We start from the raw sequence: 25381 nt of genomic DNA, 5'->3' as shown, positions 1-25381 counted from the left end.
GATCAAACAGTACTCTAGCATCAAATGAGCAAATAGGAAGTATACCTGTCACTACTGCATTAGATGCCTGAGCATCCTGCTGAGTCAAAGCAAAAACTCTAGCTTGACCTCTACCACCAGATGTCTGTCCCTGAGTTTGAGCAAATCCTCTACCACCAGAACCTCTACCACCAGAACCTCTAGCACCATGTCCACGACCACCAAAACCCTGATTTCTACCACTATACTGTGAAACTTGTTGAACCTGAGAGGGAGCAGAATGTGTTGCTTGACCAGCACCCTGAGTTGTCTCACTAGTAGGACAGTCCTGCTCACTGTCCCAGGCCCACAACCAAAGCATGCTCCAGTGACCCAATGACAAGTGCCCTTATGTGGCTTACCACAATGATGACAAAGAGTGGTAATAGGCTCAGTGCTAATCTGGTTCTACCGAGCATTCCCTGTATGTGTCCTCTGCTCACATCCCTGACCAACTCCAGATTGATGTGCCCTATTGCCAACTGTAGACTGAGAACCCTGCTTATTATCCTGATAAGAGCCCTAATGACTTTGTCCTTTGTTTAATTGATTACCTTGACTATCTTTCTTAAACCGCTTGCGCTGCTCAAGAGCCCAACGTTCATCATCATACATCTCCATCTGTCTAGCCCGATCAACCACCTCCTCATATTTAGGTAGTCGTAAAGGAGCCACACAATCAATTAGCCTGTCTCGTAAGCCCCTTTCAAACCTACGAGCCTTCTTCTCCTCATTTGGAATCAAGTGTTTACCAAAACGGGATAATTTTGTAAACTTCATCTCATACTCTGTAACTGTCATTTTACCTTGCTTCAAGGTTTCAAACTCCAAGGCCTTAGCCTCTTGAACACTAGGAGGGAGAAATCGCTCCAAGAAGAGAGAGTGAAATTCAGGCCAGAGGATAGAACCTTCAGGTCTCCCATTCTTCTTAGAGATATACCACTCACGAGCAACTCCCTTAAGCTGATTTCCTGCCAACATCACCATCCTAGCACTACTGCAACCCATAGTGTCATAACACCTCTCCATGTCATCTAGAAAATCTAAGGGATCAGCTAATGCATCCTCTCCAGTGAACTCCTTTGGTCTTAGCTTGAGAAAATCTATAGAGTCAAGGAATCGAGCCCTATCCTGAGCTGGTGCTAAAGTAGAGCCAACCACTGGTTGCTGTGGTTGAGTTGTAAGGTACTCAGCTATAGTATTAATAAAGACGATTCACCGCATGTAATCCCAGCCAGATCTCAAGCATAAGAATTTGACCAGCCCTAGGTGCTTGAGCTGCAGTAGCTAATTGGAATGGTTGTGCCCCAGTCTTAGCCATAGGCGTCTGTTCAGATGTCTGATTAATAGTTTGAGGTGGTACCTCCCCTGTTGGATCAAGGTTTGCACCATTAAGACCCTTGGCCTTATTAATTCATTTTAATAAACAAGCATTAAATTTGAAAATGTGAGCCAAATTAAGACAGGCAAAAAAGTACGAAGGACGCAGATATCTGAAGCAATGATAAACTGAAAAGACGTTAAGGATCCTATACTCCGCAAGTTTACTAGACCTCAACCGAGCTCTGATATCAACTTTGTCACGACCCAAAATTTTGAATCGTGACCGGCGCATAATTTAAGTATTCTTAAATCATGCAAGCCTTATCAGAGTATCTTGAATGAATAAATTGTCACTAACTAATCCAAAAATATACAAAATCAAAATAGACAAAATTCTGAATAAACATCATAAATATCCCATAAGTAAATCATGAGTCTCTACAGATTTCAATAAAAACTTAAACTGTTCAATAAACTAAACTAATTATTAGCCCGAGAAGACATGAATTCGGGCATACCATGAGAACAAATCAAAGTTGTCCCTCTCCGGAAAATGGACTGACTATTTGGATCACCAGAATTCTACCGATCCAAAAGGATAATGCATGAGAAAACGTGGTTTGAGCTAGATGCTCGATGAATGATAATTATAGCACACAACGGAATAGGAACAGTGACGCTGATTAATTTCACAATAAATTTTCTATTCAATAAAATCATGCTCATGCTGTCAAAATCATTAATAAAATAACTTCATAAAACATATATATAAAAGAAATTCATTCAATAAAAATTTTATGGTACAGTGCACCAGGGTGATGATACCCCACATCACCAAAGGCCGGATGGTAAGCGCTACGGATATCAAATACTTTCCTCCTCCTTCACAGATATCAATGCATATGATACTAATGCAACCATAAACTGCAATGATGCATGACTCAACAATGCAACCTAATACCGTGATAGTCCACACGGCGGGGCCAGATAACAGAAACAGATACTGGGCACAGGTACCAATTCAAAACAGAAAACCAATTTGTACAAATCAATCAAAATCAATAAAAAATTTCAGATATCAAATAATAACTGATAGTGCAATTCCAATAGTGTATTTCAATAATTTCAGAGAGTCGAATAAATCAAATCAATCTCAAATCAATTCAATAAAATCAAATCAATCTCAAATCAATTCAATAAAATCAAATCAATCTCAAATCAATTCAATAAAATCAAATCAATCTCAAATCAATTCAGTAACACATCGGTAAATTTTATAGTCAAATATCAATCAATATAAATACATTAAAGGCCTGTTCCCGGAATCCTAATGGGTCTAATGCAGAGATAGTTGGCAAAATCAATTATTTAATCAAAATCGAGATAAAATTCAATAATAAAATAAAACTCTAGAAAATCACATATAAAATCATTGTTAAAATATTGATTTAAAATTTCATTTAATAACAACTTAATGCTAAGAAATTTTTAAAGGGACAAAAACGGTGCCATGTATTATAATTACCACTCACCTGGAACCTTCAAGACAATAATTATTTTCAATGGAAGAGAGACAATTTCAACTGACTGACTGAATATTCGAATCTCCTACACACCCAAAATATTAAAAGAAAAATATTAAATAATAATAAAATAAAATAACTTTAATATATATATATATATATATATATATATATATATATATATATATATATATATATATATATATACACGACGGGATGGGACGGGACGGATTTGCAGTGGGCAGTTATACCTTTATATATATATATATATATATATAAAACATGATGAATGGGATAAACTGATGAATGCGAATAGATGGGACGGAACAGGAATGGGATAAACTGATGAACGGGACAGGAGGAATATATATATATATATATATATATAATAATTAATTATTGTCCAACAGTAATTATGATCATTCCAATTCAATACTAATGATCAAAGAAAAAAATAAATAAATTCTAGGGTAGTTGTAACAAATCAATGAAAGAAAATAAAATCAAATCCATCCATTATTGAATAAAGAATGAGAATTTTTACCTTGAAAATAGAATCGAATGTGATGAATAGAGAAGTAAAAATCTAGGGATTCTCTATTGAGAGTATTTGATAGAAAAGGAGGTGACAAATAGGTTTTGAGAGTAAAATTTAGCAGAATAGATTATTAGGGTATATATATATTTCAAGAGTTCTATTAGGTGTATAATGGGCTAAGAGTTATTATTGAACTGGGTTGTTCAAATTGCAGATATATATTTAATTTCAAAAATAATATATATATATATCTAAAAATAAATAAGCAGACCATCAAATAAAAATATATATTTTTTTTATAAATATATTGAATTATTGTTAACTAATTAAAATAAAATAATAATAAATAATAATTGTATATGGGTTTTCACAAATTTGGTCTAATTTTCTTCATATGAAATGTTATACCATATCTTAGGTTTCCATCGGTTCAAGAATCGCCTAAATTGGAGTTTTCTAGAGAGATTTATAGCCATTGAAACTTTACTGTTCAAATGGCAAAACTGCAGTCTGCAGATTTAGTGACCCAAATTGGCTCAGTAATTTGATTGGGTTAATGGCATAATTTGGGTTGGTGTTCTTCATGAAAGTTTTAGGTCTATATCTCATCTAACCACTGGTAAAATTTCAGGTCATTTTGACCTGCCTAGCTCGAGTTATGACCAAATGAACAAACATTGTTCATTTGGTCAGGTTATGCAGGGCAGCCTGCGATTTCTCAACTTCGGTCACTTTGTTCACTAGGTTTTAGTCACTTTTTGGGCAGGCTTCCTAAATGAAAATGATGTCATTTAGTGCCTATTTTCATCCCCAATTGATCCCATATCCATTGGACTTGTAAAATTTCATTTTTGGTCCCTCAAAGGAAATTTTGGTCATGCTGTCAGCACATGACTTTATCTAATCTGAATTGACTTTTAATTCCAACACTTCTAACACACCTCATTTGGTCACAAATGGCCATTTTTCACTTCACATTAGGTCAAATATATCATTTACCAATTTCTCCAAAATTTTTGCCTCAAAACCCTAGGTTTCAAACCCTAACCACACTAATTCATTGTAATTAACTAATTCAAAGCATATAAACACAATCTTTCAACTCATTCAAGCATCTTAACATGTTTAACTCAATCAAACTCATGCAAATCACTCTCCCCTCCCTGCTGGATGAATTTCAGTTTAGTCCCTCACACATTTTTTTTTTATTTTAAGTTTATTTACAAGTAATTCAAGCTAAAAACACAACAATTAATCTCAAACTTTCAATTTGATGTGCTTACCTCAACTTTGATATCCAATCTTCAATTTTTCTCCTCTTTTCTTCTTTCTTTCTTGTTAAATTTCTTTCTCAAGGGAAGGGAATAAGGTTTTATGGAGTGATTATGGAAGAAGTTGGGATTTGGTAAGGGTTTTAAAGCTTGAAGACAAGCTTTAATGGAGGTTTAACTATGGAGATATGAGGGAGAGGGAAAGTGACGTTTTGAAGAAGAAGACTTGTGTTTTATTTTTTTTTCTTTTCTTTCTCTATGTCTTTTGTCTTATGAAAGATCCAAAAATCCATTTAATCAAATTATTAATTATGGGATTTATGGCATCATGCATGATGTCATGCATGATGTCATTTCCTACACCTTTTTCATTTTCCTTCTTTTTTTTTTTTCTATTAGTTCTTTAATTTAATTTTCGATTCCGAAATTTTCTTTTCTCCAATTTTATTTGACAGTTAGGTCAGGAGTCAGCTCTCGGAGTCAATTGACCAAATTGCCCCTCGCCGGTTCATTCCGGTTTGCAATTAATTTCATATTTCTTCCGGCTCCCTGACCTAATTATTTGACTGGCTTAACAGTTATTTTTTGTGATTTTCTCTTTTTCACTGTGTTTATAAGGGTCCTAAGGACCGCAGCGTGTAACACCCCAAAATTTTAAATTTTATGAGCATTTTTGGTATTTTAATTTTATTTAAATTTTAGGAATTTTTTTGAGATTTTTCGGATTTTAAAAATCGGGTTCGATTTTTCGAAAATATAAACTTTGATGATTTTTAAAAATTAATTTAAAGACCACGTGGCAAAACTAAAAATATATTTGGAGTCTACGTATTTTTCTGAGTTTTCTAGAATTTTTTCGGAATTTTTGGACCTCGTTTTCGGTCCCGAGGCAGAGTAAAAATTCAAAATTTTATATCTTGAATCGGACCGGCCAAATCAAATCGGATCGGATCGGACCGGTCAAATCAGACCGGCCTTTTCCTTTTTCTTCTTTCCTTCCCCGCGCGCGTCGACCTCTCTTCCTTCTCTCTCTCTTTTCTCTCTCCTCCTGCCGCCACGGCCACCACCCTCCACCCCACAGGCCGGCGCGCCTCCCAGCCTCCCCAGCCAGCCGGCCGCCTCCCCAAACGACCGGAAAACACGCGCGAACTCCCTCCCTCGCGCGCGCAGCGTTTCGGCTTCCCCGGCCAAAATCCGGCTGATCCGGCCACCAATTGGATCGGATTTTGTGTCTAAAATCATCTACTCGGCGAGAGCTTTCCATAGACACCAAGAACGCCGAAATCCATCGAGCGGTTTGTCCAATTTTTGCTCGGGAAGTTTTTAGCCTATTTCGACTTTTGGGCTAGATTTCTCGAAAACCGTGAATCCCACGAGAAAACCGAGAGTACCAGAGCGCTCCACACGTCGAGAGCTTCGCGGGGATGTAAATTTCAAAATTTTCTGACACCGTTTTTCGATGGGTCCCACGGAACTTCGCAGTGTTTTTCCGAGCATTAAATGAGCTTAGAAAATTCTGAAAAATTTATGTACTAACCCCCGTGTTATGGGCTTCCTGTAGGTATCCTCAATTCCCGGAAATTCGACAGTTGTCCGGGTCTGTGAATTTTCGGCTAGACAGACCCGTTACCGGAAAAGTCTCCGAATTGGATTGAGGTTTTGGCTATCCCCCCATTGTCAGACGTCCCGAGCGCGTCCGCAAAGTCGGAATCGGCAAAGGTAAATCCGAACCTTGCTTTTTCGTAATTTTCTAGTGCTTAAATAGGATTAAAAATCCATAAAATATTCGTGGTAGCTTAGAAAATTATGATTCTTTTTGCAATAGCCTAGTAATATTGCTAAGGACCGCGGGGCAAAGTTTTAGAATTTTTAGAGCTTATTTGGGCAGTTTTTGCAAAAATGGTCAATTATAGGGACTAAATTGAAATTTTACATGTTGTGATGGATGATTGATTTGGTGGGCCCAGGAGGGGCTGTGTGATGTGATTGAGTTGTGGACATATGGATTGTGAATATAGAAGTGTGTTTTGAGCCCTTTTGCAGGTTGGGTAGGTCCTAGGTATAGGGGAGACTCTGCCGGATTTTCGGCACGACTTAGGACGTATTGGTCTTTTTCTTTATTTGTATCGAGTCAAATTTATTAAATGATTGTAATAAAATTGTCAGGTGAGCCGGGACAGCATTCTTCCTCCGCCCAGCCGCCTCAGTGACCATCGTCAAGTCTGTGAGTAAAATATTAATTTTAACTGTAATTTCGATATTATTATATGTTTAAGCATGCCCATGCATCACTTATATGCATATATTTATGTAGTTAAACTCTAGGCACGACTTATGTTGCATTGATAACTGTTGAAGTGCCATGGATGTTGTTGTGGTAATTTGGAGCAGTGTGCGTGCGTTGGCGTGCGTGTGATGTGGTGTGGACTATGGATAGGACGGGTAGTCACGGCTTGAGTTCTTCGCTGGGACCCTCGATTTGGTTTATTAAGCGAAAGTCCGGCTTGAGTTCTTCGCTGGCACCAGGTTGGATTTAAGAGAGCTGTATAGGGGATCAGCTCCCATATATTATGATTGATGCTACAGGGTGCGTGAGTGCTCCAAATTACCTTTTTGATGTTATGATGTGAAAATGTTGTTGATGTTGCATTTCACTCTATAGGGTGCATTAGTTTTAGATAGTTATAGAGATTATGGTTAAAATTGATATTTTACTCTCTGAGTCGAACGCTCACTCCTGTTCAATATTTTTCCAGGCCACAGGAGGATATTTTTGAGGTTAACCTGCTTCCTTTCCTCGCAGGTTGTTTATTAATGTTTGTGTAATTTTATTAACTCGTAATATTTCTGCATGTGTTAAAAGTATTTATTTGATTTTGGTCTGTAATATTATTATCATGTTGGACCTGTAAACATATAATGATATGTATGTTTGATGGACTGGATGAGGAAGCTGAGCTGCCATATGTTTTTATGATGATATGAGTATGTGGAGGGTGAGCTGAGCTCCCCAATTGAGTATTTACTGTGTTTACAGGTCGGGTGAGTCAAAAACTCCCCGTTGATAGGTCTATTTTATGGCCGGACTCTGTCCGGTTGATTTCTTGATGTTGGGCCCAAATGGGCCTTCGAGTTGGGTTAGTGAATAGTTAGGCTTACTACGGGCCTCGGGGGCTTTAGGCTGGCCCAGGTCCTAGTGCCGGTCCGGCCCATAGCTTGGGTCGTGACAAATGCGGTATCAGAGCTTAGGCTCCAGATTCTTAGGGAATGTTTGTCTAAAGTGTTGGGAAGAGTCTACTAGGAGTCACATGCGGAAAAATAGGGTCCACATTCGTCTTGCATTGTCATCTTTGCTTCTAGTTTCTGCTCCATATATTGTGTATAAATATGAGTCTATAGAGCTGTGTAATGTGCAGTTTTGAATTTTGTGGGCTAATGCTGCTGAATTTCAGGAAAATGCGTAGAAGCAGGAGAGCTGCCACTGCACCAGAACCAGATGTGCCGGACGAGGTGTCGGCACAGGATGAGGCGCCTGCCCCGAGGAGGCGGGGTAGGAGGCCTAGAGCTGCTCAAGTAGAGGAGCAGCCACCCCCAGTACAGGATCAGTCCTTTATGACACAGGGTCCCATGGACCCCATGGCAGCTACTCTCGCTGGGTTGCAGAGAACCATCGATATGATGGCACAATATATGGTCCACCCTCCACAGCAGCAGCAGTCCACCGCACCAAGAGGAGAACCTTACAAACAGATCATCAATTTTAAGAAGTTGGTGCCTGGTACTTATGATGTGTCAGACGATGCATATCGGTTTTTGGATTCCTGCAGACAGGCAGGAACAGAATTACAGTTGACTGATAGAAGACTGATAGAGTGTATGCAGCATGTCATGGGGCCTATGCCTAGACAATGGATGAATGACTACGTGTTACCCCGGATGGAGGGTTTGACATGGGCTCAGTTTGTGGAACTTTTTATCAATAGGTTTGTGCCAGAAAGCTTCAGATATCAAAAGCAGTGGGCCTTTGAGGCCTTAAGACAGAATGGCAGGTCTGTAGATGAATATGCTACAGAATTTCTGGAATTGAGCAGATATGCCCCTGCAGCAGTAGCTACAGAAACTATGAAGGTGAAGAGATTCCTAAAGGGGCTTGACAGGAGGTATGCGAACCTAGCCATGATGTCTGATCAGTCTTTTGACGTGGTAGTTGATCGAGCCAGACAGATAGAGATTAGCTATGCTGCGGATGACAGCGGGAGAGCAAAGAAAAACAGAGCAGAGGGTTCCTCAGGTGTCCCTTCCATGGGTACTCCGGACAGTGGTGGCCAGAGTAATTACAGAGGAAAAAGTAGGAACAAGAAGAGTGGTTTTAGACACAAACCTCGAGGATTCAGACCAGGGTATGGATCCAGCAGTGGTCACAGTTCAGGGTACAGCAGTTCTGGGTCTGGTTCAGGATCCTCCTTGGCACCTTGTGCACAGTGTGGAAGAGGACATTCAGGACCTTGTTTGATGGGATCAGGAGTATGCTTCAGGTGTGGCCAACCAGGTCACTTTGCTAGAGAATGCCCCGTTTTCAGTGAGCCACAGATGGGGTCACAGGGTTCTGTTGCAAATGTTCCTCGTCGATTGTATCCGGTACTTCCAACATGGCAGCGATCGATTCGGCCAACAGGCGAGGACAAGGGGGACGTGGATTTGGAGGCGATCAGAGGTAGAAGTCGATGTCGTGGTTACGCCACTCGGGGTAGGGGTCAAGCTCGGGTTTTCACCACGACCCACGGGATGCTCGAGCTTCCAATGCGGTTGTGGCGGTGTATTCTTCCAGTACATTCTTATGAGGCTCGTGTTTTGATAGATCCAGGTGCTACGCACTCATTTGTCTCCCCTGTGTTTGCCATGAGGTTGGGTAGAAACCCTACAACTTTAGAGTGCCCTTTGTCAGTAGCTACCCCACTTAGCGACAACATAGATGTAGATATGATTTTTCCGAGTAGCCCAGTAGTAGTGGATGGAAAGATCCTCCCAGCAGACTTGGTTCCTTTACCAGTAATGGATTTCGATGTAATCTTGGGGATGGATTGGTTGGCAACTCATTATGCCACTTTAGACTGCAGGAACAAAAAGGTTTATTTCCACATACCTGGTGTGGAAGAGTTTAGCTTTGATGGTGACAGGAGCGTGGCTCCATATAATTTGGTGTCAGCAATTATTGCTAGAAAAATATTGAGGCGTGGATGCCAAGGGTATTTGGCATTGGTGAGAGATACATCTGTAGAAGGTGTCAGCATGGAAAATGTTCCTGTTGTTAGAGAATTTATGGATGTCTTCCCAGAGGAGCTTCCAGGGTTGCCACCAGGAAGGGAAATAGAGTTTTGCATTGATGTAATTTTATTAACTCGTAGAATTTCTGCATGTGTTAAAAGTATTTATTTGATTTTGGTCTGTAATATTATTATCATGTTGGACTTGTAAACATATAATGATATGTATGTTTGATGGACTGGATGAGGAAGCTAAGCTCCCATATGTTTTTATGATGATATGAGTATGTGGAGGGTGAGCTGAACTCCCCAATTGAGTATTTACTGTGTTTACAGGTCAGGTGAGTCAAAAACTCCCCGTTGGTAGGTCCATTTTATGGCCGGACTCTGTCCGGTTGATTTCTTGATGTTGGGCCCAAATGGGCCTTAGAGTTAGGTTAGTGAATAGTTAGGCTTACTACGGGCCTCGGGGGCTTTAGGCTGGCCCAGGTCCTAGTGCCGGTTCGGCCCATAGCTTGGGTCATGACACAGCATCACTTTTTACGGTTCGAAATTTGAGTTTAAAACGGCTTCGCAGTCTTTCCCGAGAAGGTCACCCATCGCTGTGACTCTCGGCTCGTTTAACTTTTTCTGTTCTGTTTTTCTTATTTATACTCAACTATTTGAACATTACTAATTATTTGTGTTTATGGCTTCTCTAGTTGTCTTAAGTGTGGTTCTAATCTCCTTAATTGTCCAGACCGACTCTGATCACTGGAACAGTAAAATATACCAGGCTATGCAAATGGGGGTGTTACACGCCGTCTTTAGTAATATTATTAAGCTAATTCAAAAGGAATTATATTTTTCTAACTTATCATAAATATTTTACAGATTTTTAATCGAAATCAGGTACTAGATAATTAAGAAAAAATAGGGTTCGGGTATACATATGCTAATTTCGACTTTTAGGACGCGTCCGGAATATCTGAAAACGGTGGGGTAGCCTATAATTTCAATCTAATTCTGAAACTTTTTCGGTAGCCTACTTGTCCGACCCAAAAATGCAGACTTGAGTAACTGTTGAATTTTCATGAATTAAAAGTACTTACGCGAAGCCCATAACACGGGGGTCAGTATATAATTTTTACAGAATTTTCTAAACTCATTTAATGCTCGGAAAAACACTGCAAAATTTCGCGGGACCCATCAAAAAATGATGTCGAAAAAATTCAAAATGGCTACTGCTGCGAAGCTCTTGTCGAGTGGAGCACTCCGATACTCTCGGATTTTTGGTGGGGTTGATGATTTTCTAGAAATCTAGCCCAAAAATCAAAATGGGCTAAAACTTCCTGAGCAAAACTTGGACAAATCGCTAGATGGATTTTTGTGTTATTGATGTCTATAGAAAGCTTTCGAAGTGTAGATGTATTTTGAGATAAGACTCGGTTCGATTGGTGGCCGGATTTGCTAGAATCGACCTGGGAAAATGAAGAGTCACGCGCGCGAAGGGAGAACTTTGGCGAGACTTTCCGGCCAGTTGGGGTGTCGACCGACGGCGAGGAGGCATTATGAAGGTGCACCAACGATCGAGGAAGGCTAGGGCGGTGGCTGGCAGGCGAGGGGAGGAGGGAGGAGAGAGAAAATGGAGAGAAAAGTAAGGGTGTCAGGCGCGCCAGGGAGGAGAGGGAAGAAAAAGAAAAGGCTGGTTTGATTCGGCCGGTCCGATCCGATTCTGTTTGATTTGATCGGTTCGATTCAGGATATCCGAAATTAAATTTTTACTCTGTCTTGGGATCGAAAATGAGACTCAAAAATTTCAAAAAAAATTATAGAAAACTCAGAAAAATTCTTTAGGTCTAAATATATTTTTAGTTTTACCATGTGGTCTTTAAATTAATTTTTAAAAATCATCAAAGTTTTATATTTTCAAAAAATTGAACCCGATTTTAAAATTTCGAAAAATTTCAAATAGTTTTTCCAAAATTTAAATAAAATAAAATATTAATAGTTACTCATAAAATAATAAATTTAAAAATTATGGATATTACATTGCATCTTATATTATTAATATATAATTGAAAGTAATGTTAACGATATCTAATTTGAATTCCATCGAGTTTATTTGATTTTTATATTTAAAATCTGGAAATTTGTGTATTTAGTCATTGAATTTTGACCAACGTTATAACTTGATTGATATATTTTAAAAATTGTATGATTTAGTCTTTTAATTATGATTCCATCAAAATTAGAGTTCTTTCTGTCTAATATTGCTATTAGGTTAAATGAAAAAATAAATATATCATTTATTAAAATAAGAAAATTTTATTATTTCGAAAGAATTTTGACTAATATTATGATTTGATTCTTATATTTTAAAATTAAATAATTTAGTCCCTCTCTTATATTTTTCTTTTAATTAAAATTAATTATCATTAAATAAATTAATTATTTCTATTATATAAAATGAATTCAAGAAAAAATTTTAATAAGAACAAAGTTAATCAGAAAAAATTCTAATAATTTTAATAATTTTCAAATACAGAGTCAAGTTATAATATTAGTCAAAACCTAAAATCAATTAATAAATCTCTCTTAATTAATAAAGGGTAAATTTATATTTTCATTTAAACCAATAACAATAATGAAAGGAAGGATATCTAATTTTGACAAACGCATAAGTAAATAATTAAATCATTCAATTTCTGAAAGGTCTAGTAATCTAGTTGGCATCACTGGATCTGTTATAGGCCTGAGCCCAAAGATAAGATCTAGTGGATTATGGCCCAATGTAGTTTGCTGCACCATCTTCGCTCTTCACCCTATACTCCCACTCGTCTGCCCGGCTCTCTCTGGTGCTCTCCCTCACACGTCCTTGGGAAAGGAGTCGCCACAGTTTCAAACCTCGACCTTTCTCACTGAGAAGCTTGCACAGGTCGGAATATTGGTGGTATCGGCATGAAACCTTCCGGTCATTTTTACCGGATTGGCACGAGATCATCAACTTTGGATTTAACACAAAACCCGCGAAATCCAGGCGACCCAGTAAAATATTTGGCCATCTTCGCGAAGTCGTTGCTATAGAGTTTCATTGATGGCGTGGGGTTGCCGATGAACCTCCTATTATTCAATACCCGGCCTTTCAGGGTTCGAGCCTCCACGATAGTCATTGCCCATTTTCACGCTCACTCTCGAGGAGGATTTCGCCCCTTCCCTGGCAGAGAGGTAATAAAAAATCACGAGGCTTGGTTTGTTAAAGTTGTAGCTACCCTTTTTGTTCGTTCACGTTCTTTGGATGCTTGTTTGGGGTATTTGTGTGAGAATTTGACCCCTGTGATAGCATTCGAGGTAATTAAGCGGTTTTATAATCCAAAAGTGGGTTTAAAGTTCTTGGAATTCAGTAGATTGAATTTGAGTCTTATTCATTCGTTTTCGACTTACAATTGGCTTATGAGGTCTTTATGTCAAATGGGTCTCTATGATTTGGCGAAAATGGTGTTTGATTACATGAAGAGTGATGGGCATTTGCCTGATGGTACACTTTTAGGATTTTTGGTAACTTCATTTGTGCAGGCAGGCAAGTTTGATCTTGCCAGGAAACTGTTTGCTGACGTTCAGGCTGAGGAGATTGGGATTAGTTTGTTTGTTTATAATAGTTTGTTAAATGAGTTGGTTAAACGGAATCAAGTAAATGAGGCTATTTGCTTGTTTAAAGAGCATTTGGCATTGCAATCTCCTCCTGATACTTGGACCTTCAATATTCTTATCCGAGGTCTCTGCAGAGCAGGTGAAGTTGATAGGGCTTTTGAATTTTTAAATGATATGGGGAGTTTTGGTGGTTTACCTGATGTTGTTACATATAACACTCTGATAAGTGGATTGTGTAGGGTTAATGAATTAGATAGAGCGTGTGACCTATTGAAGGAAGTTCAGTCTAGAAAAGATTGTTCACCTGATGTCGTCACTTATACATCTATTATATCTGGGTTTTGCAAACTGGGTAAGATGGGGGAAGCCTCAGTTCTTTTTGAAGAGATGATTAGGTCTGGGATTAATCCCAATGTAGTAACTTTTAATGTTCTTATTGATGGCTTTGGCAAGAATGGTGACATGGTTGCAGCGGAAGCCATGCATGAAAAGATGGTTTCTTTTGGTTGTGTACCTGATGTAGTTACCTTCACTTCCTTGATTGATGGTTATTGTAGAACCGGACAAGTTCACCTGGGTTTGAAGAGATGGGATGCCATGAAAGGAAGAAATGTATCTCCAAATGTTTATACTTACGCTGTTCTTGTTAATGCTCTATGCAAGGAGAATAGAATTCATGAAGCTCGTGGCTTTTTAAGGCTGTTGAAGTGTAGTAATGTCATTCCAAAACCATTTATATACAACCCTGTGATTGATGGATATTGCAAATCTGGGAATGTGGATGAGGCAAATGTGATTGTGACAGAAATGGAGGAAAAGAGATGCAATCCTGATAAAGTGACATTTACCATACTTATTATCGGACATTGTATGAAAGGGAGAATTCGTGAGGCAATTGACATTTTCAATAAGATGTTAGCAATTGGTTGTGCTCCAGATAGCATAACTGTTAGGTCATTGGTATCTTGCCTACTGAAGGCTGGGATGCCTAATGAAGCCTTTCACATTGTACAAAGGTCACCAGAGGACCTCAATTTGAGTTTTTCATCTTTCAGAGCTACTATTCCTTTGAGAACAAATGCAGACATCCCAGTGGCTGCTTGAAAGAAGGTTAGTGCACAATTGGTATACATTTGTTTGACCGAGCAATCAAACAAGGTCCTGCCATCTCATGCACCCCAAATTGTAGGATGAATTCCAGACAGTTTCAGTCAGTAAGTGCTTTGTTCTTTTTAAACTTTTAGTAAGATCAACAACAAAATTTTTCCACTGTACTCCAAAAAAAATAAAGCTGGTACTAATACCGTTGGACTTGTATGTATGTATGTATGTGTTCTTCCTTCTGCAAGTTACTTCTAGTATTCATTTTTGTTCTTATCCTTGAAGCAAAGTCTACTTTTGGGTATCTTCGTTACTTTCTCTTGCTATTCACTAAGTTCACAATAACTATTTCCAATTTACTAGTAAATTTCTTATTATAGGTGCTCTCCAAGGTTTTAAAAAAAAGGGTGCTTTGTTGTGTCAAATGTTTAAAATAGCTGATTGTTATCAGGTGTTGTTTGTCGTTGATTGTATATATTGTTTTAGTACATGAATAAGCCAAATGGAGGACTCTACTAGTGTATGGCTGTATGCATCATCGACTCATCGCTTGTACTGAATTATAAGATAGTAGAAATGAATTCAGCAAAAGGGGATGAAGAAATACAAAAGAAAGTGTATTGAGAAAAAAATAAAAGAAAATAAAGAGAGATTTCCTCGTAGGGTTGTTGAGAGCATAATTATGGTTAAAAAATTTTTAGTTTTATTGTTCAAATTAGGGGAGAGCATTCGGTCGGTTTGGTTTCGAACCGAACCGAATACCAAAAACCAAAAAATCGAATCACTTAAAAATGTAAACCGAACCGAACCAATTATTTAAGGATAATCGAACCGAACCAAACAGAAAAATAATGGGTCGGTTTAGTTTCGTTGCGTTAAACCGAAAATATTAGAATTTTTATTCTTTAGGCTGATCTTATGCATCTTGGGCCGGGCTTATACATCTTGGGCCTTGAGGCTTATGCATCTTGGGCTGAAAAATTATTTGGGTCATTTCACTATTCGGTTTTATTGGTTTAAATCGATAAAAAACCGTACCGAAAACTGAACATATTAAAAATTTCAAACTGAACCGAACCGATAAAACTAAAAAACCGAACCGATTGAACTGAAATGGCTTGGTTCGGTTCACACCGAAAACTCCATAGGCCTAGTTCAAATTACCCAACCAATTTTAGATGCAAGATTTTACAATTTTTTCCCTAAAAGAGAAAGAACTGGAGCACATACCACAATAAGATCCTTGTAAAAAGTCACTACTTGTAAATAGAAACCACCACCAGAACTTCATGGAAGTTTTCAACCTGCTATTGGCAGTATTACTATTAGCCCCCCATTGCTTCACTACAAATTGTTTGCTGACTAACAAGAAACATCAGTAATTTTTGAAGGCATTGCCTACTTCTAAGTTGAGCAATGTGGGGAATGCAATAAAGCAACTACTAAACCTTGACCTTTTGTCTTTCTGATGCTTACAAACAGGTGCTAGAGTTTTTAAATGCAGTTACGGTTTCATTTTTCTTGGTTTATGAACCATTTTAGTGAAGTGAGTCCATAAGTAATTATTGCACATTTTTTAGGTTTTTGCTTGTTAGTTAATTGTATGCTTTAATTTGTCTCTTTTTTTAAGAATTTTACAAAGAGAAATTGAATATCTAGAATAGAGACAATGTCTCCGACTCTCTGGTTAATGATATGCTATAATACCAATGTGTATGTTTCTAGAAACTGAATTTAATTGATGGCTTTGATGGATGTTGATTTTGCGATACTAATGTGTGGTTTTGAGTTGTTAAAACCTCCAAGTGGGGCCTTTGCCAAAAGTTTTGGATACCCTAATTCATGTCACTATATACTGCCAATAGTTCTTTTGCACCAACCAATAGTCGCTGTAACATATTTTCATTTGAAGGTTGCAGGTTGCAACAAAGATTTGTTGCTTGAAGAAATTTCATGTTTTTTGCTTCGATATAGTCTCAGCTGGTTCACTTGGCAACAGTTGAGATGTTGCGGCTGCAAGAAGTTCTTGGTTTGGCTAAGGTTTGCTTCTTTAATCATGTACCTTTTTTAATTCCCGCGCTGAAGAGACTGATGAGAATGGAGTTTCACAAGAGAGAAATTCCAAATTGAATGTCATGAAAGAGAAAGGCTATGACACATTTGGGTTGTTGGGGTGACTGGGGCTGTGACGAGCTTGAGTACTTGACATTGACATTGAAACACTGCTCCAGTTATGTAGTAAATTTTGTGTCTGTCGCTGTTATTCATCCTTGGTCATGTTGTGCGAAAGCAGAGTTATTTTCTAAAGAAATTATTAGAGAATCAATTTCTCTCTCTCTCTCTCTCTCTCTCTCTCTCTCTCTCTCTCTCTCTCTCTCTATATATATATATATATATACACATAAGGTTTTCTTTTTCCATTTTTCTTTTTGGAACTGCATCAGATTTACTATTATGTATACTAGTAGGACACTTTTACAAACTTACAGTAGTTGAGGAGGTGGCAGTGTCTGCTATAAGGTTATGCTTTCAATGTCGTTTAAAGGCTATATGAGAAACTTGGAACTAAAGAAGGGGAAAAAGATATTTATAGATTAGCAAGGAGTAGAGAAAGGAAATGTCAAGACCTCAATCAAGTTAGGTGCATTAAGGATAAAGAAGGAAAAATGTTGGTGAAAGATGAGGACATTAAAGAAAGATGGAGAAATTATTTTAATGATCTCTTTAATAATAGTCAAAATGGAAATAGCGTGAATATAGACTATAGAACAATAGAAAAGAATGTAAATTATACTAGAAGGATTAGATCTTTAGAAGTAAAGGAAGCATTTAAGAGAATGAAAGTGGGTAAAGCCTGTGGACCCGATGAAATACCAATTGAAGTGTGGAAGTATTTGGGAGATATGGGAGTGGCATGGTTAACTAAATTATTTAATAAGATTCTAAACTCAAAGAAAATGCCTGATGAATGGAGGAAGAGTATTTTAGTACCTATTTTTAAAAATAAGGGAGACATACAGAGTTGCTCAAAATATAGGGGAATTAAACTCATGAGCCATACTATGAAGTTGTGGGAGAGAGTTGTGGAGCATCGACTACGTCATGATACTTCTATCTCTCTCAATCAATTTGGTTTCATGCCCGGTCGTTCAACTATGGAAGCGATCTTTCTCATTAGAAGCTTGATGGAGAAATATAGAGATGTGAAGAAAGATCTACACATGGTTTTTATTGATTTGGAGAAGGCTTATGATAGTGTTCCAAGAGAAGTCTTATGGAATGTGTTAGAACAAAAGAGGGTATCTCTTAGGTACATACAAGTATTGAAAGATATGTATGAAGGAGCAACTTCTATTGTGCTCACAGTGGGAGGGGACACAAGAGATTTTCCGATCTCAATTGGATTACACCAAGGATCAGCCATAAGCCCTTACCTTTTTACATTAGTTTTAGATGAACTGACGAAACATATACAAGAGAGTATTCCTTGGTGCATGATGTTTGCGGATGATATTGTTCTGATAGATGAGACACGAGAAGGAGTCAATAGGAAACTAGAACTTTGGAGAAGTACTCTAGAGTTAAAGGGTTTTAAGTTAAGTAGAACGAAGACAGAATACATGCATTGCAAGTTCAGTGAAGGCCAAACTGGTGATAGGGAATGAGTTAGTTTGAATGGAGTGGTACTATCCCAAAGTAATCACTTTAAATATCTAGGCTCAGTCCTTCAAGTAGATGGGGGATGTGAGGAGGATGTTAGTCATAGGATTAAAGCCGGATGGTTAAAGTGGAGACGTGCTACGGGAGTTTTATGTGATCGTAAGATTCCCAATAAATTAAAAGGAAAATTTTACCGTATAGCCATACGACCGGCTATGTTATATGGTAGTGAGTGTTGGGCACTGAAAGAGTCGTATGCATCTAAGATAAGAGTTGCAGAGATGAGAATGTTAAGGTGGATGAGTGGCCATACTAGACTAGATAAAGTCCGTAATGAAAGTATTAGAGAAAAGGTAGGAGTGGTGCCAATTGAAGATAAGTTGAGAGAAGGGAGATTAAGGTGGTTTGGTCATGTGAAGCGTGGACATACGGAGGCTCCAGTTAGACAAGTAGAGCACATTAGGTTAGAGGATAGAAAGAAAAAAAGGGGTAGACCTAAATTGACTTGGAGGAGAGTAGTATAACATGACTTAGAAGCATTACACATTTCTGAGGATTTAACCCAAAATCGTTCAGAGTGGAAAAAGCGAATCCATATAGCCGACCCCAAATTTTTTGGATAAAGGCTTAGTTGAGTTGAGTTTTATGCAAACCTCAATACTTGTCCTCCACTTTGTTATATTAGCATTCCTTGCATCCCTTAAAGATTGTGGCGTTTCATCAATAAAACTGATCTATTTTGTTTTTGATCATGTTTGCGCTTTGCAAATGGATACAATTTAAAACCCTCTAACTAAGCAAGGCTAAGGTGCACTACCTTATAGCTATAGGTGTCACACTACTGACTGTAAAAGCGTTGGAGGCCAGGACGCCTTGGAGATAGATATAAAATTTGCCAAGCTGAAAGAAACATAACCAGCTTTAGAGATTTCAGAACATCTTATTAACCATGTTAACAATTAAGAAGCATATTTTAAATTTTAAAGAAGTAATTATTAAGGGGATAAAAAATAATTAATGATATAATAGTTAATAGTATTTGGTAAAAATTAATAAATTTATTAATAAATGAAAATATAGTGTTATTTAATTTATTAAGTTTTATTAATCTTGCTCTCATAAATTTACTATTTAATTCTCTCTAAGATTAAATGTTAACATTTTATAATATTTAAATAATATTATTAAAGAATTAAAAATTATAAGAGGAATTACTCTTATGCTCCATTAATGTAGAAAAGGTGAAAAAAAAAACAATGCAAAGGGAAAAAAAATCCATTTGGTAAGAAAGTTTTTATTTTTTTATAATTAAAATATGTTAAATTTAATTTTTAAAACAATTAATTATAACTTCAACAACAATTTTTTGACTGAATGTGCGGGGCCTTCTAGAAGGTGACAGCAAGGAGCGACGCGTGTTCCTGTCCGGACGCAGTTGACATAGCTATAGTAAGTAACGACATCATTATTCCTAGTTTTGTAAATAATTAAATAAAAAGGAAAAGGCAAGTCACTGGCATTTTCCCATGTCTACTTTGAACAGTTTGGAATTCTTCAGTGGTGCGTTTGATTGAAGCTCTCTTCAGAGTTCACATCCATTTTCTTAATTTCGACGCCAAGCCAGATACCACTCGTTTGCTCTGCTTTCTCTCTCTCTCTCTCTCTCTCTCTCTCTCTCTCTCTCCGTTTTTGAGTATTTGTGCTGCGTATTTTGAGGTGCTAACGCTAAATTCCTAAATTTTCTGCTTTGTTTGTAATCCTTGCTCTGTATTTATCCAACCCCTTGATGGTTTTCATGTGCTTTTCAATCGCTATCTATGATACCCAATCATTAGTACGCAAATTAGATACTTAAATCACAACTGATTAGGCATAGCATGTGTGATTAATGAACAAACAACTTCAATATGACAGGCTTGGAATGAGCATGTTAAATTGTGCCAGGGTATTGTATTGACTTGTTATATCAAGCTTGGATTATTGGACCCCATTGTTTTCCTTAGCTGATCTCTTTCTTTTTGGGTTTTTCATTGTTGACAGCAATTGGTTTGTATCTATCCTTGGTGCCTCCCCATCATCCATCCATTTCTTGAAAGTTTCTTCAATGGCTGATGTAGGATTTTCCCAATATACTTTTCCCGTCTTCTTAAGCTTTAAAGGTGATGACACTGGAAAGAATTTTAGCGATCACCTATATTCAGCTCTGGATCAAGCAGGAATTCACACGTTTAGAGATGAAGATGATGGAATTGAGGGAGAGGCGAACTTTGTTGTGGAAGTCGAAAAAGCAATGCGACAGTCAAAAATATGCATAGTTGTGTTCTCAAAAAACTATGCTTCTTCAATATGGTGCCTCGATGAACTTGTGAAGATAATGGAATTAAGGAAAACTGGTGGACTTGTTGTTGTGCCAGTTTTCTATGATGCGGATCCATCACAAGTCTGGGAACAGACTGGGAGTTATGCAGAAGCATTCGCTAAACATGAAGAGTTGTTTAAGGGACAGATGGAGAAGGTGGAGAGATGGAGAGCAGTGCTTAGGGAAGTTACAGATTTGAGTGGGATGGACATACAAGACAGGTAATTTCCAAAAATATTCTCCTGATAAATTACAGAATGCAAACACTTTCAAGATACCTTCATGTTAATTCCCATTTTAGTCAAAGTTAATCACCTATCTTGCCCTACTCAGATTGTTCATTTTTCGGCCTTAAAAATTTTAAAATGACGGCTGAAAAATTGTAAGAGATGAGCAGATAAAATTAGAAGAACACAAACAAAACTGAAAATTATGTCATTGCCATAGATGATGGTGAAGCTTAGTTTTACCCTTCTATATGGTTATTCAGACGGCAATGGTTAACATTTTTTTGGTCATTGTATTTATTTTGTTCTTAATTTATATTTTCTTCTGAACCAAACTGGATATTGTAATTTCTCTGAAAGACATATTTATTCAAAACGTCACTTGCTAATCTTATTGACTGAAAATTCTACTACTATTCAAAGGATTGATGCAACCTTGCTGTGCTTTGTAGGCATGAGGCAGAATTTATTCAAGATATTGTCAAAAAGGTTGGGAAAAGGTTGGATGGTTCAGTATTATTGCATGTTCCCTCCTATTTAGTTGGAATAGAGTCTCGTATAAAAGATATTAGCTTTTGGATACAAGATGTCTCGTATGATCCTGCTATAGCAATAATCTACGGGATTGGTGGAAGTGGGAAGACAGTCATTGCAAAGACAGTTTATAACCTAAATTTAGATCGATTTGAAGTTAGTTGCTTTCTGGCCAATATCCGAGAAACTTCAAAACAACCTGATGGTTTGATTTTCTTGCAAAAGCAACTTCTTGAAAAATCTCTTAATGGAAAGATAAGCAAAATAAAAACTGTAGATGAAGGAAGTATTAAGATAAAAGAAGCAATAAGCTGCAAAAGAGTTCTTATCGTTCTTGATGATCTAGATCAACTGGAGCAATTAAATGCAATAATTGGAATGCGGGATTGGCTATATCAGGGCAGTAAAATCATCATTACAACTAGACACGGGCATCTGCTTAGTGCTTCTGAAACTTATAAGAAGTTCAGAGTTAAAGAATTCGATGATAATGAGTCACTTCAGCTCTTCTGTTGGCATGCCTTTGGACAAAACTATCCTATTGAAGGTTATGAAGAGCACTCAGCGAAAGCAGTAAAGCACTGTTTTGGGGTTCCATTGGCTCTTCAAGTTTTGGGTTCTTCTCTATCTGTCAAATTTGCAGATGAATGGGAAAGTGCATTAGAAAAATATAAAAGAATTCCTGATAGTAAAATTCAAAAGATTCTCCAAATAAGCTATGATTCTTTGCCAGATGATCATGACAAAAGTTTATTTCTTGACATAGCTTGTTTCTTTGTTGGAAGAGATGTGAATTATGCAGTTAAAATACTTGATGGTTGTGGGTTCTACACAAAAGTTGGAATTCAAAATCTCATTGACCGACATATTGTCACTATCAAAGACAGTAAACTTATGATGCATCCTCTGCTTAGAGAAATGGGAAGGGAAATTACTCGCCAAGAATCACCTGAGAACCCAGGGAAACGTAGCCGACTATGGTATCATGAGGATGCATTCACCGTCTTGAGACAGAATATTGTATGAAAATGCTTCTTATGCATGTTTTTATGTATTTGGATAAGCCAAACATGCCAGTACTTATAATTTTCTTCTGTTTTCCTTTTCTTTTGATTTTCATTTTCAAAGCAGGGTACAGAAACTATTAAAGGCCTCATCATCAACCTACAAACAGTAATGGAAGAACAGCAGCGTATGATTTCTTGTATTAATTGTGCAAAACAACAATATCATGAAGACCTGATTTTCAAAAACAGAGCAAAACGACATCGTCTTGGCTTCTTCTCCTGGAAACCTGTGGAGATTGGCCTAACAACTTCATTTCCCATCTCAGGTGAAGTGGTTTTTGAAACGAAGACATTTGCAATGATGCATAAATTGAAACTGCTCCAGCTCAATTATGTAAAGCTCAATGGAAGTTACAAAGATTTTCCTAAAAGTTTAATATGGTTGTGTTGGCATGGATTCCCTTTGAAATCGTTACCATCCGATTTATATCTGGAGAAGCTTGTTGTTCTTGACGTGCGCTATAGCAGTCTAAAATATGTTTGGTATGGAACCAGGGTATGATTTTACTCTCTCTCTCTCTCTCTCTCTCTCTCTCTCTCTCTCTCTCTCTCTCTCTCTCTCTCTCTCGCTTGTAGATATATTGGCCCTCCATATAAACTGACTACTGTCTTCTTGAATAGGTTCTTGAACAGTTGAAAATCCTTAATCTTAGCCATTCCCATGGTCTTGTCAGCACCCCTGACCTCTCAGGGCTACCAAATCTTGAAGAATTGAAGCTGAAAGGTTGCATAAATTTGGTTGAGGTTCATGAATCTATTGGAGACCTCAAGAGACTTGTTTTCTTAAACTTGAAAGATTGCAGAAGGCTTAGGAAACTTCCAAGAAAATTTTTTATGCAGAGATCACTCGAAAAACTTGTTCTTTCTGGTTGCTCAACACTTGATGAGCTGCCCAGCGATCTTGGGAAAATGGAATCACTAAAGGTGCTTCATGCAGATGGTATAGTAAGTTCTATAACTACACCATGGCATTTAACCTTCTGGTCCTGGTTATCACAAAGGCAAGGCAGAGAGTTCTCTTTTCCACTGACTCTTCCACCTCACTCCTTAGTAAGCCTAAGTCTTGCCAATTGCAATCTATCAGATGATACTATATACTTTAGTAGCCTCCGCTCCTTGAAATATTTAAATTTAAGTGGAAATTCAATTTATTGCCTACCTAAAAGCATCAATAGCCTTACTAAGCTTGAATCCCTTCTATTAGATCACTGCAATAGGCTGCAATCACTCCCTGAACTTCCAACAAGTTTAAAGGAACTGAGTGCGCAAAAATGCACATCTTTGAAAAGAATTTCAAATCTACCAAACTTGATGACATCATTACTTTTAAACCTGGCTGGTTGCCAACAACTAGTCGGGGTTCAAGACTTGTTCAAGTTAGAGCCAATAAGCATTCTTGACATAGAAATGGCCAATAAGTTGGGCTTGTTCAACTTGGAATTTACGGAAAACATTGAAGTCGAAATGTTCAGTGTTATGACAATGACATCAAGGACAGCTCCTCCCCAGGTATATCCAACAACTTCTTCTAATTTTAATCATCTATTCTTTGAAATATCCTGTGCGTGTCCTTGCTCATTTTGTAAATTATGATCCCAATGGCACAGGTTTTGCATGAATGTGGCATATGTAGCATATTTCTTCCAGGAAGTGAGCTTCCAGGCTGGTACAACCCTCAACGCGAGGGGTCATCGATATCTTTTACTGTGCCCCCACCCCATGGTCACAAGATCCGTGGTTTAAACATATGCACTGTGTATGCATGCAATAATCTAAGAAATGGATTTGGTGATCATCATTGCACTAAGGTCTGGAATAAAACTAAGGATCTAAGGTGGACCTATAGCCCAACATTTTATGGAATTCCTGAAACAGAAGAGATCATGCTATGGCTAAGCCACTGGAAATTGGGCGATCAGCTGGAAGGTGGGGATGAATTGAATGTTTCAGTGGTTATGTCAACTGGTTATCAGGTGAAAAAGTTTGGCATCCATCTTGTATGCGAACAGGGAAAAGAGGATACCCTACTGAATAGCGAAGAAGCACAGCCAAATACATCTTCCTGGTACCAAACCTTCAGCATTGCTGATGTGGATATGTACAGGGTACGGAGGGATGCTTTTTTCCTCTGCAATCATGATTATTTACTTCATCAAGAAGTATCAGAATGCGGTTGGGATAACTTCCAGCGACACAGCCACTTGTTTGAGCAATAAGCTGAAATTAGAGGCATGTTGTTACTCGTCCTATTCTTTTAAGCATGATGTATAAGAAACTGTTCACTTGTGATCCAATTCACAGCTGTACCTCTTTCTTTGTTCATATTAGTAGTACATTTCTTTGCTTATATGTTCCTTGATATATGTGGAAATTCTCCGGTTTATAGTACGTATTTTGGATTATATATACCCTTTCCTTCCCTCCACTTCTTCGGTGGTAACTAGGAGGAGCATTGAACAAACCGTTGGAAGAGTAGTGCCTTTTGAGAAAGTAACAACAAAGTATTTCAGGTTGAAATTTTAATGGAAATATTCATCATTTAAGAACTTGGAAATTGACCATAACTTCTGTGGGTCAATAGCAATGGTAGGTGGAAAGAAGAAAATGACCTAGGTAGGAAAAGAATATGCACAGGTTCACTTTTCTTGCAAATTAGAATATTTATCATCAATTAAACACCTTGTTCATGAGGAATCACTCAATGGTTACATCTGCGATAATCCCAGATGGCTTCCCTCCTCTTTTTCTTTTTCTGAGGGATATGCCCCGAGTTTTGAACCATACATTAAGTAGCAATTAGGAACAATGGGTCAATCCTTGTACTGATCTTGAAGTGCAAAACCATGGCTAGAGAAGAAGCATAAAG

At 37.7% G+C, this 25381-nt stretch overlaps 2 protein-coding genes across 6 annotated transcripts; both read left to right on the top strand.

The window, feature by feature from the left end:
* Nucleotides 1–12705: 12705 nt before the first annotated feature.
* LOC110662615 (pentatricopeptide repeat-containing protein At2g06000) lies at nt 12706–17002 on the top strand. 2 transcript variants are annotated; one of them, XM_058144529.1, is made up of 2 exons: nt 12706–14781; nt 16588–17002. In XM_058144529.1, exon 1 carries the CDS (start codon nt 13031–13033, stop codon nt 14669–14671), a length of 1641 nt encoding a protein of 546 aa, XP_058000512.1. In that variant the 5' UTR covers nt 12706–13030; the 3' UTR covers nt 14672–14781; nt 16588–17002. The 2 variants fall into 2 exon arrangements, with proteins under 2 accessions (XP_058000512.1, XP_058000511.1); XM_058144528.1 differs by having other exon boundaries at nt 16581–17002.
* A 2798-nt stretch (nt 17003–19800) lies between these two features.
* Nucleotides 19801–24862, top strand: LOC110662613 (disease resistance protein RPV1). Of its 4 annotated transcripts, none has more exons than XM_021821658.2 (6): nt 19801–20044; nt 20369–20908; nt 21367–22468; nt 22577–23011; nt 23137–24024; nt 24123–24862. In XM_021821658.2, the coding sequence occupies exons 2-6, from the start codon at nt 20433–20435 to the stop codon at nt 24729–24731; spliced, it is 3510 nt and encodes a 1169-aa protein (XP_021677350.2). In that variant the 5' UTR covers nt 19801–20044; nt 20369–20432; the 3' UTR covers nt 24732–24862. The 4 variants fall into 4 exon arrangements, with proteins under 4 accessions (XP_021677350.2, XP_021677351.2, XP_058000507.1 ...); XM_021821659.2 differs by having other exon boundaries at nt 19801–20273; XM_058144525.1 differs by having other exon boundaries at nt 19803–20044; nt 22580–23011.
* Nucleotides 24863–25381: the final 519 nt, after the last annotated feature.

The sequence above is a fragment of the Hevea brasiliensis genome, chromosome 3 (assembly GCF_030052815.1).
Source record: "Hevea brasiliensis isolate MT/VB/25A 57/8 chromosome 3, ASM3005281v1, whole genome shotgun sequence".
Taxonomy (NCBI): domain Eukaryota; kingdom Viridiplantae; phylum Streptophyta; class Magnoliopsida; order Malpighiales; family Euphorbiaceae; genus Hevea; species Hevea brasiliensis.
The sequence above is the reverse complement of the archived record's forward strand: the minus strand, read 5'-3'. Positions and strand labels throughout refer to the sequence as shown.